Here is a 16,472-nt window from a genome sequence, read left to right as displayed (position 1 = left end):
GCTTAGACCGGTAGAAGTCGGGTGATGTCCTGTCACCTACGAGATATAGGTGGATGCCGGAGCACGGTTGGCTATATTTGCTATCGTGGAATAGAACCATGGGGTAAAAGAAAATCGAGACCGGGTGGGATGTCGATAGAGAAGCAACAAGACATGGAGGTCTTGGGTGTGGATCTATCCCCGTCTGTGTCGATTAAGGACCATACCATTGTTGGCGCTTCTGACAAGATTGAACGCATGCCTCTCACTTAGCTGGCCGGATAACTCGTTCCGACCGTGAAGCCGAGTAATTCAACTCAGACCGGGACCCGTTCTATTATGCGCTCCTTCCGGGAAACGATCAGACTAAGCCCAAGGGCAGGCTAGGCCTGAACGTCCTGGCATCTGGTGTTTCAGATTGTGCGGCGCGGTACGAACCCGCAAAATGTGGACCTGAGTTGTACCAAAGGTGACCTAAGGCTGCCTTCGCGCGGTATGCCTGGGTTTGTGTTAGGAATAAATTCTCAGCTGGTTGAAATCGATTCGAATCGCCATCTCTCCCGGATAGTGAGAAACTTGGCTAGTCCCAACATCGTAGTAACTATATTATGGAACATGATGGTTCGAATGAATATGGAAGTACAATACATGCTATGGTTACTATTGTATGCTTTTAAATGATATACCACATGTTTGGCACAGGATAGTTGCTAATCTAGAGATGGATAGTCATAATTAATTGATAAAGGAATCATAATTGTACAACTAAGTCAATTGCCTTTATGCAAAATGTTGTCAAGTTATCCCCACTTATACAGCCTTGCATAATCCTTAGAGTCATTTTATTTCTGGTTTATGACGGGTAAGTCTAGCTGAGTACCTTCTCGTACTCAGGGTTTTATTTCCCATTGTTGCAGATGGCACTGTGTATTATGGTTATTTGCAAGAGTTGCTTCTATCCCGCCGTGGATGAGGAGTAAGCCTTGGACAGGCTTCTTTATTAATCCATGTCTTTGCTTTTGTGGACCGTGATCCTACTTGGCACTGTATCAAACTATGTTAGAAATTTTATTTTCGAACATAATTGCTTCCGCTTTATCTATCAAACTTAGTTTGTAATAACTTTTATTCGTACTCTAATGATGAAATGTATCTATGAACTTTATGTAATATGTGGCATGTATGTTGAATCATGTACGATCTTGGTTGTCGTAAATTGTTTATCGAGACCCGTCGTGGTACTCGACGAACTACCGGGTTTATATGGGTTCAAGTATGACAGTGCGACCGCTTGCGGGCTGTCATCGTACTTGTACTCTTATAAATTAGTCGGTTCTGCGACAACAGCGTGAAACACATGTCCAGGAGCTGGACGAGGCCCGAGTTATCATGCATCGCGGCGTTGTCCTTGGGTGACCACGTCGGTGCCCGGTGCGGCTCATCCCTCATCATCTCCCGGAGCTCGGCCAGGCTAACGGCGATCTCGGACAGTATGGAGCCGACGAGGGCGAGGCCTAGAGGCACGCCGCACACCTTCGCTTGGATGTCCGTAAGTACAGCCAAGTCCTCATCTCTAAACATGCGCGCGCCCTTCATGAGATGCATGGAGTTGGGCGCGTAGAGGTTTCCTAGCTCGAATACCCTCACCCCCTGTAGGCTGGGGAGCTGCGTCGTGATGATGACGTGCGTGCGCCCGCCGCCGCTGGGTAGGAGCTCCTTAATGGCCCGACCATCACACCAGTCGGGTGAGCTCCTTGTTGATCTTCTCAATAGCGACTCCCTCGACCCCGTGGAGGCTTCTGGCCCGCTCTGTTGTCGTCGTCTACAATACATTGTCGCCGACAGCGACGCCCAAGTGATCTACGAGCTTGAGGTAGCTCTGGCGTAGGTACCTCGCCTCGCCGTGAACCCAGAGGACCTTTTTGTACTCGTGGGCGTGCCTGTGTGCAAACTCAAGCACAATCTCCGTCTTCCCAGCGCCAGATGCGGCAGAGATGCAGACCACGCCATGTAGAAACGACGCCCCGGTGATGGAACCGTCCAGAGGCATCGGCCTCTTCCCAGCGACCTTGTCATGAGCAGTAGCGCCGCCGCACAGCATGGCCTCCACTTCGAGCAGCTCCCTCTCGCGTCCAACGAAGTCAGTGTTCTAGGGGAACGAGATCTCCGCGTCCGCAGCGGCACGCCACGCCCGGACGGCCGGGGCCACCGCCGGTCTACCGAGCCGCGCACCGAGGATCTGGAGCACATCGAGGACGTGGTCCCGGAGGTCGCCGAGGCGCACGCGGCGTCGCTCTCCTGCTTGTGGTCGGCCACGACACCATTCCTGAAGGAAGTAACCAATACTACCGCAAAAATACACGAAAACATCAATCTTTGTCCCCTCTTAACTCCGAATCCGTTTAGTTTTGGCACAAGAGGTAGTAACAAATATTGTAGAGCTACGCGAGATCTACAACTTTGCTTAAAGTGCTAAAGTCTAATTCGGCCTGGTTGGAGAGATACAAGCTTCCAAAGGGGTGTGGAGCGGCGCCGTCCACCGGCTTCTACTCGCGCGCCCGCGGGGCTGCGGCTGGCCTGCATGGCCACGGCATCATGCCACGTCAGCACGAGAAGCCAACGTGGAGAGGTATGGACCTAGGTGATACGGCGTACAAAGTTTATGGACCCAAAAAGCTACTTTGGAAGTTGATAGATCTAACCGAAATCTTCTCACAAGTTAATGGACCTCTGGTGTATTTAACTCAAAAAGTTATTATTCTTTATTAAATTAACAATATTGTTGTATCGATCGTATCCGATAGATCTCTTACACCCAGTTTTATATTAAAAAACTAAGTGTTTTATAAGATTTACCCTGTCTTGTTACGGTATGTTTGGAAGGCAGAAATTTTATAAGAAAAATACAGGAATAGAAAAAAAATTCTCATACTCCAAATAGATCCTTAGAGGTCTGTAAGAATCGGATGAATCATTCTATGCACCCGAGGTTTTAGTTGAAACAGATTTATCTAGAAATTATATCAAAATAACCACCACAATTCTAATACATGTCGAGCATAAATCCGGAGCAAGTCGACAGCAATTAGAATTGGAGTGTGAGAGAGAATTATTTCGACTGAGTTTATAGGAAGAAGAAAGGAAAAGAAAATGGAAGCATATTTTTAAAATTTACATCCAAAAGTCGTCACATATTCACGAAGCGTTTCTCTTGTACAACAATTTTGTTGGTTTATAAATTACCAAGAGAGTATAGCCAAATAGAAGAAAGGATACCAAGTGCCAATCACTGCTCAAGATTTATACCCTCTGGTCACATGTCCATGGCATGTACACAAACGTTCTTGTAAGTTTGCCAATTGCATGCCATTGTCGCTGCATCTGAACACAAGCATGCAAGAGTACTGGAGCAGAGAACGAAGGCTTCGGATGTATGCCCTGTTTGCTGAGCTTATTCCAAACTATTTTTTTCGTTATGGAACATTATTTTTCTCTCACAATATTTCAGCATACTCTCTCTGTCCCGATAAGTATGTCGTTTTGGCACATCATTAAAGTGTCTAGGTGACGAGAATTTTCACTGGACACAGCCAGCGTCCTGGTGAGTAGAATCTTTATTGGACTTCATTGATGGCCGGAGTGACTCTGAAAACGGGACAGAGGGAGTAAGTATCAGCATAAGTCAAATTTTAGCATGAACGAGCAGGGTGTACTCCCTCCGTCCAGGAACACAATTCTAGTATAGTGTCACGTTTTAGAATCTTACATTTGACTAATTATAGATAAAAAAATATTAATATTTATGATATCAAATAAATACCATTAGATTAATTACAGAATATATTTTTATAATAAATTAATTTTGAGTCATAAATACGAATAGTATTCATTGAAAACTTTGATCAACTATTTTTGCAGGCACGCAACTTGCATTCTTTTTCTGAAAGAGGGAGTATAAATAATTTGCTCGAGTTTTGAGCCACACTATGCATCTCACTGTAACAGCAGACTGAAAAAGGAGAGAAACAAGAGGAACCTTACAGGGATGCGCACGATCCTAACCAATAGCACCTCGCCACCTCGTCTGTACACCACACACACGCTTGCACAACACTGCCCAAGCACGGACGTGTCCCGTCACGCCTTCTGCTCGGCCGGCATATGCCACACCCAGAACTCCTCCTTCGGGCCGGCGCCGGGGCGCTTCCTGGGGCTCGCCTTGGGCCTGCGCCGGCGGACCTCCTTCCTCGGGGCCCGCTCCTTCTTCTCCTCCGCGGGAGCCTCCGTCGCCGCCACGAACAGCACCACGGGGCCAACGGGGCCCACTGGTCCCACAGCCATGTCGTCGTTGAGGTCGAGCAGCGGCTCCAGTGCCTGCACGACGGCGGACATGTCCGGGCGGTTCTTGGTTCTGCTGCTGAGGCACCGGTACACGACCAGTGCCGCGCTCTGGGCCGCCCGCGCCGAGTACTGGCCCTCCATGGCCGGGTCCATGATGCGGGCCAGCCTGAGCGGGTCCTTGAGGCACGGCCGCGCGTAGTCCACCAGGTTCTGCTCCCGGCTGGGCCGGGTCTTGTCCACGGACCGCCGGCCCGTCAGGATCTCCAGTAGCAGCACGCCGAAGCTGTACACGTCGCTCTTCGCCGTCAGGTGGCCCGTCATGATGTACTCCGGCGCCGCGTAGCCGTGCGTTCCCATCACGCGCGTCGACACGTGGGTGTCGTCGCCCTCCGGTCCGTCCTTGGCGAGACCGAAGTCTGACAGCTTGGCCTTGTAGTCCTGGAGATAGATGGATCGAAAACATCAGCAATTGGAATGGGGCTTCATGTGGTTGTTGGGCTTAGTCTTACGCCAGTGGCGAAACTTGGTTGTGTCAATATGAGGCCCAAGCAATATAGTATTAGCCCACTATGCTATGCTTTCCATTTAATTGTTTTTCTTTTTCTGCTCAAAAAATGTTTTTCTTTTTCTCTACTTATAGACAGATAAAGTAGCATGATTCCACTCAAAAAAAAAAGATAAAGTAGCATGATACTAACATTTGGTATTGCTGCCTAAGTCAATAACTACGAATATCATATATTGAAATAATTGCAGATGACATGGCTAAAAGGACTCTGAAGCCTTATAACTCTGAAAGACACTATGTCTGAATCAGAAAAGTCTCTCAAAGTCTGAACCTATGTTCACTGCGAGTTTGCATTGAAAAGTTCTTATGCAGCCTGGTCGCTTGCTCGTATACGATCGTAGATTATAAGCTGGAACAATATTTTTCTCTCACACCAAACTAGCCAGCAGTAAATAATCAACAATCATTTACGACGAAACGAAAAGGCTGACGATGGTTACTGCTAAATAGTAGTAGTCGGACAATGTATGACGCACATCATCACCATCTACGCCGAAGTAGTCAATTAAGATGACATGGGCTAATTGCAGAAAACTACTACTCACCGAGTCGAGCAAGATGTTGGAGGCCTTGAAGTCACGGTAGATCACCGGCTTCTCAGCGTCGTGGAGGAACGCCAAACCCTTCGCCGCGCCTACTGCAATGTTTAGTCGGGTCGACCAGGGCAGCACGGCAGGAATCTCTGCGGAGATATCACAGAAAATTCAGTATGAAAAATCTTCACAATGCGATTTGGAATTACATTATTCACGCATGGAATGTTTATTGTTCTGCATACATCATCGCACATTCAGACAGAATGGGCCTATCAGTTTTGTCTAAAAAAAGGAACGGTTTCGTCAGACCGAACTCGAAAGCTTGGAAGGTGGTTCAAGCAAGGGAAACCTAGTCCACCATGCAATGAATTTCCTACAGACCGAAACATCTTGCAAATTTCCTCCACGCAGCCACCAACTTGAAACAAAACAAAAATAATCATTTCTTTCCAATAATTCCCCTGGTTTCGTGAGCTTATATAATAAGTATAATAATGGTTAGTAGGTAGGAACCCCGGTTTTCTTGCTAACCATCATGCTAAAGCATATGCCCGGTCAACGCTCAACGAGACTTGTCAACCTTATTTCACATCAGTACATCTCACCAATGCAAATAATTAATCTACCATATGGTTTCATGGTCTCATGGACGATGGAGATGGAGTGTAGTAGCAGTGTACTCACGTTTGAAGAGGGGGTTCTCCAGGCTGCCGTGCTCCATGTACTCGTAGACGAGCAGCCGGTGCTCGTCCTCGCAGCAGTAGCCCACCAGCTTCACCAGGTTGGGGTGCCGCAGCTGCCCCAGGAAGATCACCTCCGCCTGCGCAGCCACAGCAGCAGCAGCAACAACAAAAAACACGCCGAAATCGCGTCAGAACCCGCGTGCCACGCTCACTTTTTTGAGGTTTTCCCCCGACCCGATCGGGGCCGCGCGCCGCCGTACTCGTACTCGATCTCGCGCGATGGGCCACCCAACTTTATCCGCCGCTGCCGCTCAACCACCAAGGCCACACGTCCGCGTCACATTGCCCGCCGAGATATCTCAGCGCCCGATCGTGCCGTGAACACGACCGGTATCTATCTCGACCTTTTTTATTAAACTGATGCTGATAGAAACTTATACTAGTATATATGTTTTGAACTGGTACCATTGATGATTTCCTAGGAATTAATACAGCACGGCCCTGTTTGTTTGTCTTATAATCCGTACTTTTCAGCTTATTTTTTCAGTCAGAACAGTGTTTCTCTCTCACAACAAATCAACCGGAACAATGTTTCGGTTTGTTTTTTCAGCGAAGCGAACGCAACCTATATGTGTTACTTCCGAGAGATTTTTTTTTCGATAAATAATTCCAAGAGATTTGGTCAGCAGATGGCGAAATTATTCAGGAAGCATAATACAAAGTAAAAATGCGTATGTAGTGTAGGTGTCTTGGAAGACTTGAGCTTTCTTTTTGTACGGGAATACTCAAGGTTGCACTTCTTCTGCTTGCACCAGGTGTCATGCCGGGAACTATGGTGCCATTGTTATAGTAGAGAGAAGAATTGGGTTTAGTGATCCTTGTAAGGGAACTGACCGGCTAGCAGGTAGCTTGGGTTCACCACAAACAAGATCACTCTCTTTCACTACAAGAAAGAAAGCTTAAAAAGGTTGTAAAGTTTTGGAGACTACGACGATTCTTCCAAGGAAGCTTTGCTATAATAATAACGATCTAGAAGGACTAGAACAAGTACCACTAGACTCGCGACCGAAGCTTGCTAATCACTGCACGCGGATCGGAGTAGTAATTAACCAGCACACGTGGCGTAATTTGACGTGGTACTTACCAGCCACTCCTTGTGGCCCTGGGCGCCCTCGGGGTCCCAGAGCTTGACGGCGATGGCCTGCGGCTTGAGCCCCTTCTTGACGCCGTCGTCGACGACGCCCTTGTAGACGGGGCCGAAGCCGCCCTCGCCGAGGAAGTTGCCGGAGACGAAGCCGCGCGTGGCCTCACGCAGCTCCGCCACGCTGAACACGTGCAGGTTCGACCCCACCAGCGACACCGACAGGTCCTGGTCCGCCGCGCCGCTCAGGTCCGTGAACGACAGCCGCCCGCCTCCGCCGCCGCCCGGCCGCACCTTCCGCTGCCTGTCCCCCGCCGACCTTCCTTCTCCGCCGCCGCCGAGGCAGCTATCCAGGAGCGACCTCCACGCCGACGTCTTCGACTTCCAGCTCCTCATCGATCGCCGCCGAGGCACGCGGCGCGCACGAACGCAAGGCTGGGTCTGTGGCCACGGACGCCGCGCGGGCGACCGCGAGAGTGGAGACAAAAGAAAAAAAAAAAGGCTCGCGATCGATGGATGAGGTGGTCCGACTTTGCTTGAGAGGATGTGTTGTCTGTGCGGCCAGCTCGACGCACGGGGCGCGGTGGCTATATAGGCGCGGTCGCCGGGCGCCGGGCGGGGCCGCGCGCGACGCCACGGGGATGGCTCTGGTCGGGGCTGGGTCGGGGGGCTGAGGCGCGAGCGGCGCGCTTGCAGCTTTGCTTTGGGACACCCTGCAGAAATGCTCCTGCACGCTAGGCTATAGTACTATATATACAATTCGTTGCTGTCGTGGTTGCAGTCTCTCATCTCAGAGCAAGGCGCCTCACAGGGTCTGACTTTGCGAGAGTAGGTAATGTGTTATTATTATTATTATTATTATTATTATTATTATTATTATTATTATTATTATTATTATTATTGCTTAGTTTTTGTATAGTACTGCATTATGCCGGCAATTGGAACGGAATGCAAGAAAGATTCAGCCTTGTTGTAGGAATGGAAGAGTCTCCTGCGCTGATCAGATCACTGCCCAGTGCTGAACACGTCGTCTGAAGCTCTGTACTAGCTGTTGCAAGCTTGCAGCCGTGGACAGGGTGGAGTGATTTTACTGTTTACCCTGGGACGCGGCTGCAACCAAGAACCAACCAACCACTGCCGGTACCCGGTACGGCACGAGAAGGCCGCTGATTTTCGCAACCTGTGGCACGGCGGTGTCCACGCGTCTGCCGGGTCTTTCTTTAGGAGAACCGCCCGTGCCGCGCCCTGCTCGGGGACGGGGCCTCGACGCACAACACACGGCCCACCCCTGCGTCGCCGTCGCGGGGCAGCTCCTGCTCCGGCAAAAAGAGGCACTCAGCAGCTCGCAAAAGGCGCTTTGACAAACGCGCGCGCCGCCGCCGAAAAGGCCACCACGCCTCTCTCCCTCGCCCTCTCCCTCTCCTTCCATGCATCGCTCGGTGCCAGCGTGCCACCGGTCACACACATTTCAGTAGAGAACACGGTCCTGATTCCTCAAGCCTGAGCTCGACCGGCCCTGCACTTCTCCGTTTCTCACTGAACTCGCCCCCTTTCGGCGATGCGCCGCGAGCCCGCGACGGATCGAGGCGTGGCAACTGGCAGTTGGCATCACCTGATGGCGAGAGATCTTTCAAGCGGATTGCGTCTGCTTGCCACCAGCACGAAATTTTCACGGATTTTATTACTCATTATATATTAGGGCCGTGTAAAGAGCTGAGCTCATATGTTTAGTTTATCTGGGACATGCTTCATCTTTCTTTCTTCCGTGCAATGCATGACCAGTCTTCACCTGCAAGGCTGCAACGACATGCATGCATGCATGGACTCGTTTTTCTCCGGCAGGTGGAGTTGGAGCAAGCGGGGTAATGACTAATGACAATCAAGCCTTGTTCATGCACGCCATGCGTGCCTTGAGAGAAATAATCCTTGTATCCTTTTTGACTGTTGCAGTGTTAGTTGTGTTGCGACGGTTAGACAAAATATTAACCAAGCTCACTCACGTGACCGACTTAGTTTCAGGATGAATCGACTAGAAACATTTGTTCTTACCAAGACTTACGGAACAGAGAACACTCTCTCTACAAACGCACGTGTCCAGTCCCTATGCAGGGTTTACAATTTTGGTTCTATCGGTCACCCCAGGTAAATATACACCGCCAATTTAGATTTTGGTTAGGAAAAAATCCTTCAGATTTTAGTGCAATTCTCTCTCTCTAAAAAAAACAGAAGTTTCTCATAGTCCGCCTTCTTAAAAAAGAAGAGTGAAATTCACTTTAGGTTCCTGAATTTGTCTTCAAGTGTCAGATAGATCCCCAGAGTCCCTATTTGCAATTTCTGTGTTCCTAGAGTTTGTTTGGTCTCCCCATACATCTAAACGGGTCTAAACCCGGCCCGATAGCTGACATGGCTATATGTGTGGCGTCCACCGTGGATGCAGCATGCTGATGCAGTGTGGTCCACTGACCAGTGGGGTATTTGGCCCATGCCCCGCGTGCACCCTCCTTCTCCACCCCCATTATGTTCTTTTCGCCTGCCTCCTCGCACTACTACACAAATCTTATTGGAGGCGGGTGTTTCAGGTTAACGGAGGCGGGCAACGCAACCGCCTTGTCGGATACCATAAAAAGGGGCACCCTAAGCAAGAACCGAAAATATTGCTTAGACCTTACAAATATCAAAGCCGAAGGATAACCACGAGGCCTCGACCGATTCTCCGATTCGCCCCGCCGAGGCCGTCTCGCCGAGCCCCCTCGCCGAGGCCGATTCTCCGATTTGCCCCGCCGAGGCCCTCTCGCCGAGGCCGATTCCCCGATTCGCCCCGCCGAGGCCCTCTCGCCGAGGCCGATTCTCCGATTCGCCCCGCCGAGGCCGATTCGCCCCGCCGAGGCCCTCTCGCCGAGGCCGATTCTCCGATTCGCCCCGCCGAGGCCCTCTCGCCGAGGCCGATTCGCCTCACCGAGGCCCTCTCGCCGAGGCCGATTCTCCGATTCGTCTCGCCGAGGCCGATTCTCCGATTCGCCCCGCCGAGGCCCTCTCGCCGAGGCCCTCTCGCCGAGGCCGATTCGCCCCGCCGAGGCCCCCTCGCCGAGGCCGATTCGCCCCGCCGAGGCCCTCTCGCCGAGGCCGATTCCCCGATTCGCCCCGCCGAGGCCCTCTCGCCGAGGCCGATTCGCCCCGCCGAGGCCATCTCGCCGAGGCCGATTCTCCGATTCGCCCCGTCGAGGCCCTCTCGCCGAGGCCGATTCCCCGATTCGCCCCGCCGAGGCCCTCTCGCCGAGGCCGATTCCCCGATTCGCCCCACCGAGGCCATCTCGCCGAGGCCCTCTCGCCGAGGCCGATTCTCCGATTCGCCCTGTCGAGGCCCTCTCGCCGAGGCCGATTCGCCTCGCCGAGGCCATCTCGCCGAGGCCGATTCTCCGATTCGCCCCATCGAGGCCCTCTCGCCGAGGCCGATTCCCTGATTCGCCCCGCCGAGGCCGTCTCGCCGAGGCCCTCTCGCCGAGGCCGTCCCTCTGGCAGGCTGTCCCATCCATTTAATGCGCCTGAATGCACCCACTACGTCAGCCACGACCAGCAGGGTACAGCAACAGGAGCGATGGGACAACGGTCAAGTCTCCTTTTTACCATCCCTTACTGACGGTGCAGGGGTTACCATGCCCTGCGGCCACATGCCCTGCACTTTTCCACCTAAACCAGGTACGATGCTGACCACCGAGGCCCCCGCATCATACTCAGGTCACCTCCCAGGCCTCTGCACAGTCAGCCACAAACACCTGCCAGGCCTCAGCACGCCACCAAGTCAAAAATTCACAAGGCACAGCATGTCACCTACAGCGGAGGCCATGCTGACTAGACGTCAACGAGGACCCCTACGACTTCAACAGCCTCGGGCATGGCCGGCACGACGCACCAGTGATCAAGTACCAATTGCCATTCCTGACACTGTGCTGCTACAGGAATATGCCACAGTACTAGATCTTCCTTCTAAGGCTCCACGTGTAGCTCTCTCATGTATTCCTGGCTCCCTCCTTACAGCTATAAAAGGGGGCAGCCAGGGCCATTTCTGGGGGCCGACTCCGAGGCGCACGCACCGCTCCACGCCGAGACCTGGGACTAACTCCCTCTCTCACCTAGTGTAAGGAAAATGAACCCTAAGCCCATTTACTTTAGATTTTAGTGTTTGATGACCAACACAACCAAATTAGACTAATGAATTTGCAAGTGTTTGTTTTATAGTCCAACAGGGTGCAAGACATGACTTGGACGAAGGCGACGTGATGATCCGATGATCAACACCTTAAGGAAGACCTTAGGAGCACAAGAAAAGACCCAAGATATCAAGCAAAGTCCAAGCATGAAGATAGGAACCAAGCCGTACGCAAGATCACGAAGAAACGAGCTCGTAGAGGCGACCGGACGCTGGACCGGACGCGGGAAGCGTGACCGGACGCTGGACTGGTGGCTCGGTAGATAGGCGACTGGAAGCGAGGACCGGACACAGGCGGCAACCGACCGGACGCAGAAACACAGCGTCCGATCGAGTACAGAGAGGTTCTAGGCGCGTGAAACTACGACCGGACGCGTCCGGTGGCAGGCGATCGGACGCTGGCAGCGTCCGATCGGTAGTTCGTGGCTGCAACGGTCGAGACGACCGGACGCGTCCGGTCAGGATGATCTCAGCGTCCGGTCAGTAGCAGAATTGCGGGAGTTCGACCTCAACGGCTACTTTCTCAGTGGGGCTTATAAATACAACCCCCAACCGGCCATTTGAGACGTGTGGAGCTGAGGAAACATACCAAGAGTGTTGATACACCATTTAAGTGATCTCCACATGCATAGTGCTTAGTGTTTTATTAGGTGATTAGCATAAGTGCTTTGCGAAGTGCTTAGGTTGATTAGACCACCGCTTATGCGCTTGCTCTAGGTGTTTGCCTAGTGTTTAAGTGAGGTTTGCATACCTCTTGCCACCCCCGTGCTTGCGAGCATAAGTGTTGTACATCTGAGAGGCTTGAAGTCTTGCAAGATCACACCAACCATGTTTGTGGTGTGGCCACCACCATGTACCGGAGGGAACAAGGCCTGCGGCGTTTTGGCCGGAAGCTTGATAGTGAAGACGGCGGGGAGCATCCGGGAGAGGCTTGCCGAGAGGCACATCGGAGACCCACTTGCGCGTGGGGAAGGCCCGAAGCTATCCACGGAGTTATCCAACCGGGAGCTTGGCCCTTGCGAGGGATTCCTTGTGAGGGGCTCCAACGAGGACTAGGGGGAAGCTTACGCGCTTCTCGATACCTCGGTAAAAATACCAGAGTCGTCGACGGGAGTTTGCATATCTCTACCTTGCTCTTTAGCTTCTGCATTTACATTGTTTACATTACTTATTTTGCAGTAGAGATAGCTACACACTAGCAAAACTATAATTGCACATCTAGATAGCTTATCTATTGCATAGGTTTTGCTAGGGTTAGAAAAAGAGGCCATAGTGTAGAGTTAGAATTTTAAGTTGCCTAATTCACCACCACCCCTCTTAGGCGTTATGGTCCCTTCAATTGTTATCAAAGCCGGTTGGCTCATATTTGGACCTTTGGCTTAACCGCTGTTAGGCCGACGCTTTTTTAGAGTGGTTGGGATAGATATCGCTAGGCCTCTATACTTTGACGGCACTAACTTCCCATACTATAAAGCTAGAATGGCTTACCACCTTGAGGCGGTTGATTTAGGTGTATGGAGAGTCACTCGTGAGGGGATTAAACCCATTAAGAATCCCAAAAAGGCCCACAAAGAGTGACGAAAAAGAAATGCATTTTAATGCTAGAGCTAAGAATTGCTTGTTTGAATCTTTTAGCATGGATGTTTTTAACCAAGTGTTTACTTTAAATACCGCTCATGAAATTTGGTTAAAACTCCAAGAGCTCCATGACGGCACAAGTAATGTCCGTGAGCAAAAACATTGTCTAGCTAAGCAAAATTATGATTCTTTTGCTATGAATGATGATGAGCTTGTTCGTGATATGTATTCTCGATTGAATCTAATTATCAATGAGCTCCATTCAATAGGATTATTAAAGCTAGATGATGCGGACATCGTGAGGAAGATCATCTCCGTTCTACCACAAAAGAAATATGCAAGTATCATCACCATTCTTCACAACATGAAGAACTTGAGCAACATGACCCCGGGCATTGTCATTGGCAAGCTAGTGGCATTTGAAATGTCATGTAAGATGGGTCAAAGAGAAGCATCTTCATCAAGCAAAGGCAAAGCTCTCGCTTGTAGCGAGAAGAAAAAGATGAAGGGCAAGAAAGTTGAGTCAAGCTCAAGCTCAAGCTCCCCAAGTGAAGAAGATGATGATGATGATGATGATGATGATGATGATGATGATGATGAACAAGAATCAAGTGATGATGATCAATCTTCCTCCTCCACCTCTGACCTTGATGAAGAATCAATCAAACTTATCAAAAAGGTGGAAAAGATGATCGTAAGGCTCAATGTCAAGGGTGTGCCCATCCAAATTCAAGACCTCGTTTTCACTAATCAAAGAAACGAGCAAAGAAAGAGGGGATGCTATGGATGCGGCGAGTTGGGGCACTTTGTGGAAGTTTGTCCAAACAAGCCCACACCCAAGGCAAAGAAGAAGGTGTGCAAGAACAAAGCCCTCACATCAATAAGGTCATGGGATGATTCTTCAAGTAAAGAAGATCATCACAAGAGGCGAGGGCGCAAGCACTCATCATCAAGCTCTTCTCGTGTGTGCCTTATGGCACGAGGTAATGAAAGCTCATCCTCTAGTGAGAGCGATAGTGATGATGATTTGCCTTCTTATAATATAATTGTGCAACAAAATCTTAAATATGCTAAAGTTTGCACTAGTCAACAAAAGAAGCTCAAAAATTTAAAAGAAGAGCTAGGTAGTTCACAAGAAGCATACAAAAATTTGCTTGAACAATATGAAAACTTTACAAATCTCAATGTTGAACTATCTACTAAAATTGAGCAACTTGAGGCTAGTGCAACAACAAATGCATGCACAATCAAAGATAAGCAACTTGAAAAGAAAAATGAAAAATTAAAAGAAAAGTTAGCTAGCTCACAAAATGATTATCAAAGTTTGCTTGCTAAAATGGAAATCATGGGCAAATATTGTGATGAGCTAACAAATAAAGTTGCTAATCTTGAGGCCATAAAAAATACCCCCACCAAGGCATCTAAAAGAAATGACATAATTAAAAAGGATGCCTCTACTTCTTGCAATGATTTATGTTTAGACTCACCTTTGTGCAACCAAGTTTGTGTTGAGAAAGTTGTTGTAGATACATGCACACAAGAGGTTGCAAAGGAGAATGAGCAACTCAAGCAAGAAGTAGTTCGCCTCACCAAGGACTTGACTCAAGTGAAAGGCAAAGCGAAGCAAACCCAACTTCATCAAGATAACACCGTCAAGGGAGTGAAGAAGCTTGATGAAGGACAAACTGTGGTTTGTTACGTGTGCCACAAAGAAGGCCACAAGTCCTATGAGTGCAAGGTAAAGAATGGGGAGGAGCAAAGAAGAAGGAGAAAAAGCAAACAAGCAAGCTCTCCAACACCTACACCAACAAGGTGGACAAGAAGGCCTCCACACCTTATCTCTTGAAGAAGAAGAAAAATGACAAGGTGGTGGCCATCAAGGTGAACAAGCAAGCCAACAATGGGGTCAAACGTTTTTGGGTGCCAAAGAAAATCATTTCCAACATGAAAAGCACCAAGAAGGTTTGGATCCCGAAAGGGAAGTAAGGAGTCCGCTGGATGTTGGGGAATTTGGAGACTTGGCAAAAGTATGGTTGCATTTCATGGGGTGCATCTTGATGGACATAGTCATTGCCAAGTAGGTTAGTGAATACTATGGACCCAAATTCCCCTTCCCATGTTAGGTAACTAGATGTCATTACTTTCTATTAGTATTCATTTCAATTGGTATTATCCTTCAATTGATATACTCTTAAAGCATCTAGTTATCTTTCATGCCTATGTTTGCATTTACATGCTTAAATCCTTTGTCATGCATTCAATAGGTACATCATATGGTAGGCTTGCTCGGTTTCATTATCAATCCTTGGAGCAAACCTACATGGTTTAAAAATTGTTTAGAAACACGGCACATAGCTTGTTTTACTATCATTTATCTAATATGTGCCAAAGTCCAATTTGTACATAATCTCTCCCAAATATCATCTTTCAAGTGGTATTTTGATACTTAAATCAATGTGCACAAATTTTACAAGTATTCAACACTTGTGTGCACAAATTTAGGGGGAGCTTATTCTACAACTTGGATGCTTTGAGACTAACACTTGTTCAAATGGTATCAATTTTTTTTTCAAACCTATCACATGTGTAGTAGTCTCATTGTAAGGAAATTGGAGTCCCCGGAGTTAAGCATCTTTCTTCAATTGGCATCATCATGTTGTTTACTTTTCTTCTTTATATGCTTTCTCCATGCATTATATAGATTAAACTCTCTTATACAATAAATTACTAATTATGCATATGCTTTGCTTTCTACCATATGTATGCATACATTCAGGGGGAGCTTAGTCTATATAATATATGAGGGTTAAATTTTGTGATCCTTCCCTCCCTTGTTGCTACTAATGTCTTCCTTTTCGGTGTTTGATGCCAAAGGGGGAGAATTTGAAGGACCAAAGGCAAGCATCAAGTTGATGTCTACAGGTGGTAATGGTCCGAGAAAGGGAGAAAAGTGAATTATGGATTAGTCTAAGTAATGGGAGATTTTTTTTAGAAAGATAGGCTTTAATCCATAACATCACATGGGGACATTTGCAAGGGCAAGACATGGCTTTTAAGTAAAGTTTTATTTGGTATCTGTCAATTAGTACCATATAACCTTGCCCTTTGCGTTGCATCCTAGCAAGTAGGTAGTTTTTAAAATTTCAAAATCTCTATCATTTGCTTGCTTTGGTCGTATTGTCATCAATCACCAAAAAGGAGGAGATTGTAAGGAAAATGGACCCTAAGCTCATTTACTTTGGATTTTAGTGTTTGATGACCAACACAACCAAATTGGACTAATAAATTTGCAAGTGTTTGTTTTGTAGTCCAACAGGGTGCAAGACATGACTTGGACGAAGGCGACGTGATGATCCGATGATCAACACCTTAAGGAAGACCTTAGGAGCACAAGAAAAGACCCAAGATATCAAGCAAAGTCCAAGCATAAAGATAGGAA

General features: G+C 48.7%; 1 protein-coding gene across 1 annotated transcript; it reads right to left on the bottom strand.

Moving 5' to 3' along the window:
- Positions 1 to 3,855: 3,855 nt before the first annotated feature.
- LOC136550376 (serine/threonine-protein kinase RIPK-like) lies at positions 3,856 to 7,971 on the bottom strand. The gene is made up of 4 exons (XM_066541924.1): positions 7,252 to 7,971; positions 6,109 to 6,244; positions 5,434 to 5,570; positions 3,856 to 4,758 (listed from the first exon to the last, which is right to left on the bottom strand). Exons 1-4 carry the CDS (start codon positions 7,642 to 7,644, stop codon positions 4,117 to 4,119), a joined length of 1,308 nt encoding a protein of 435 aa, XP_066398021.1. The 5' UTR covers positions 7,645 to 7,971; the 3' UTR covers positions 3,856 to 4,116.
- Between the last annotated feature and the right edge of the window lie 8,501 nt (positions 7,972 to 16,472).

Source organism: Miscanthus floridulus, chromosome 4 (assembly GCF_019320115.1).
Source record: "Miscanthus floridulus cultivar M001 chromosome 4, ASM1932011v1, whole genome shotgun sequence".
NCBI classification, from domain to species: Eukaryota; Viridiplantae; Streptophyta; class Magnoliopsida; order Poales; family Poaceae; genus Miscanthus; species Miscanthus floridulus.
This window is presented reverse-complemented; position numbering and strand designations above follow the sequence as displayed.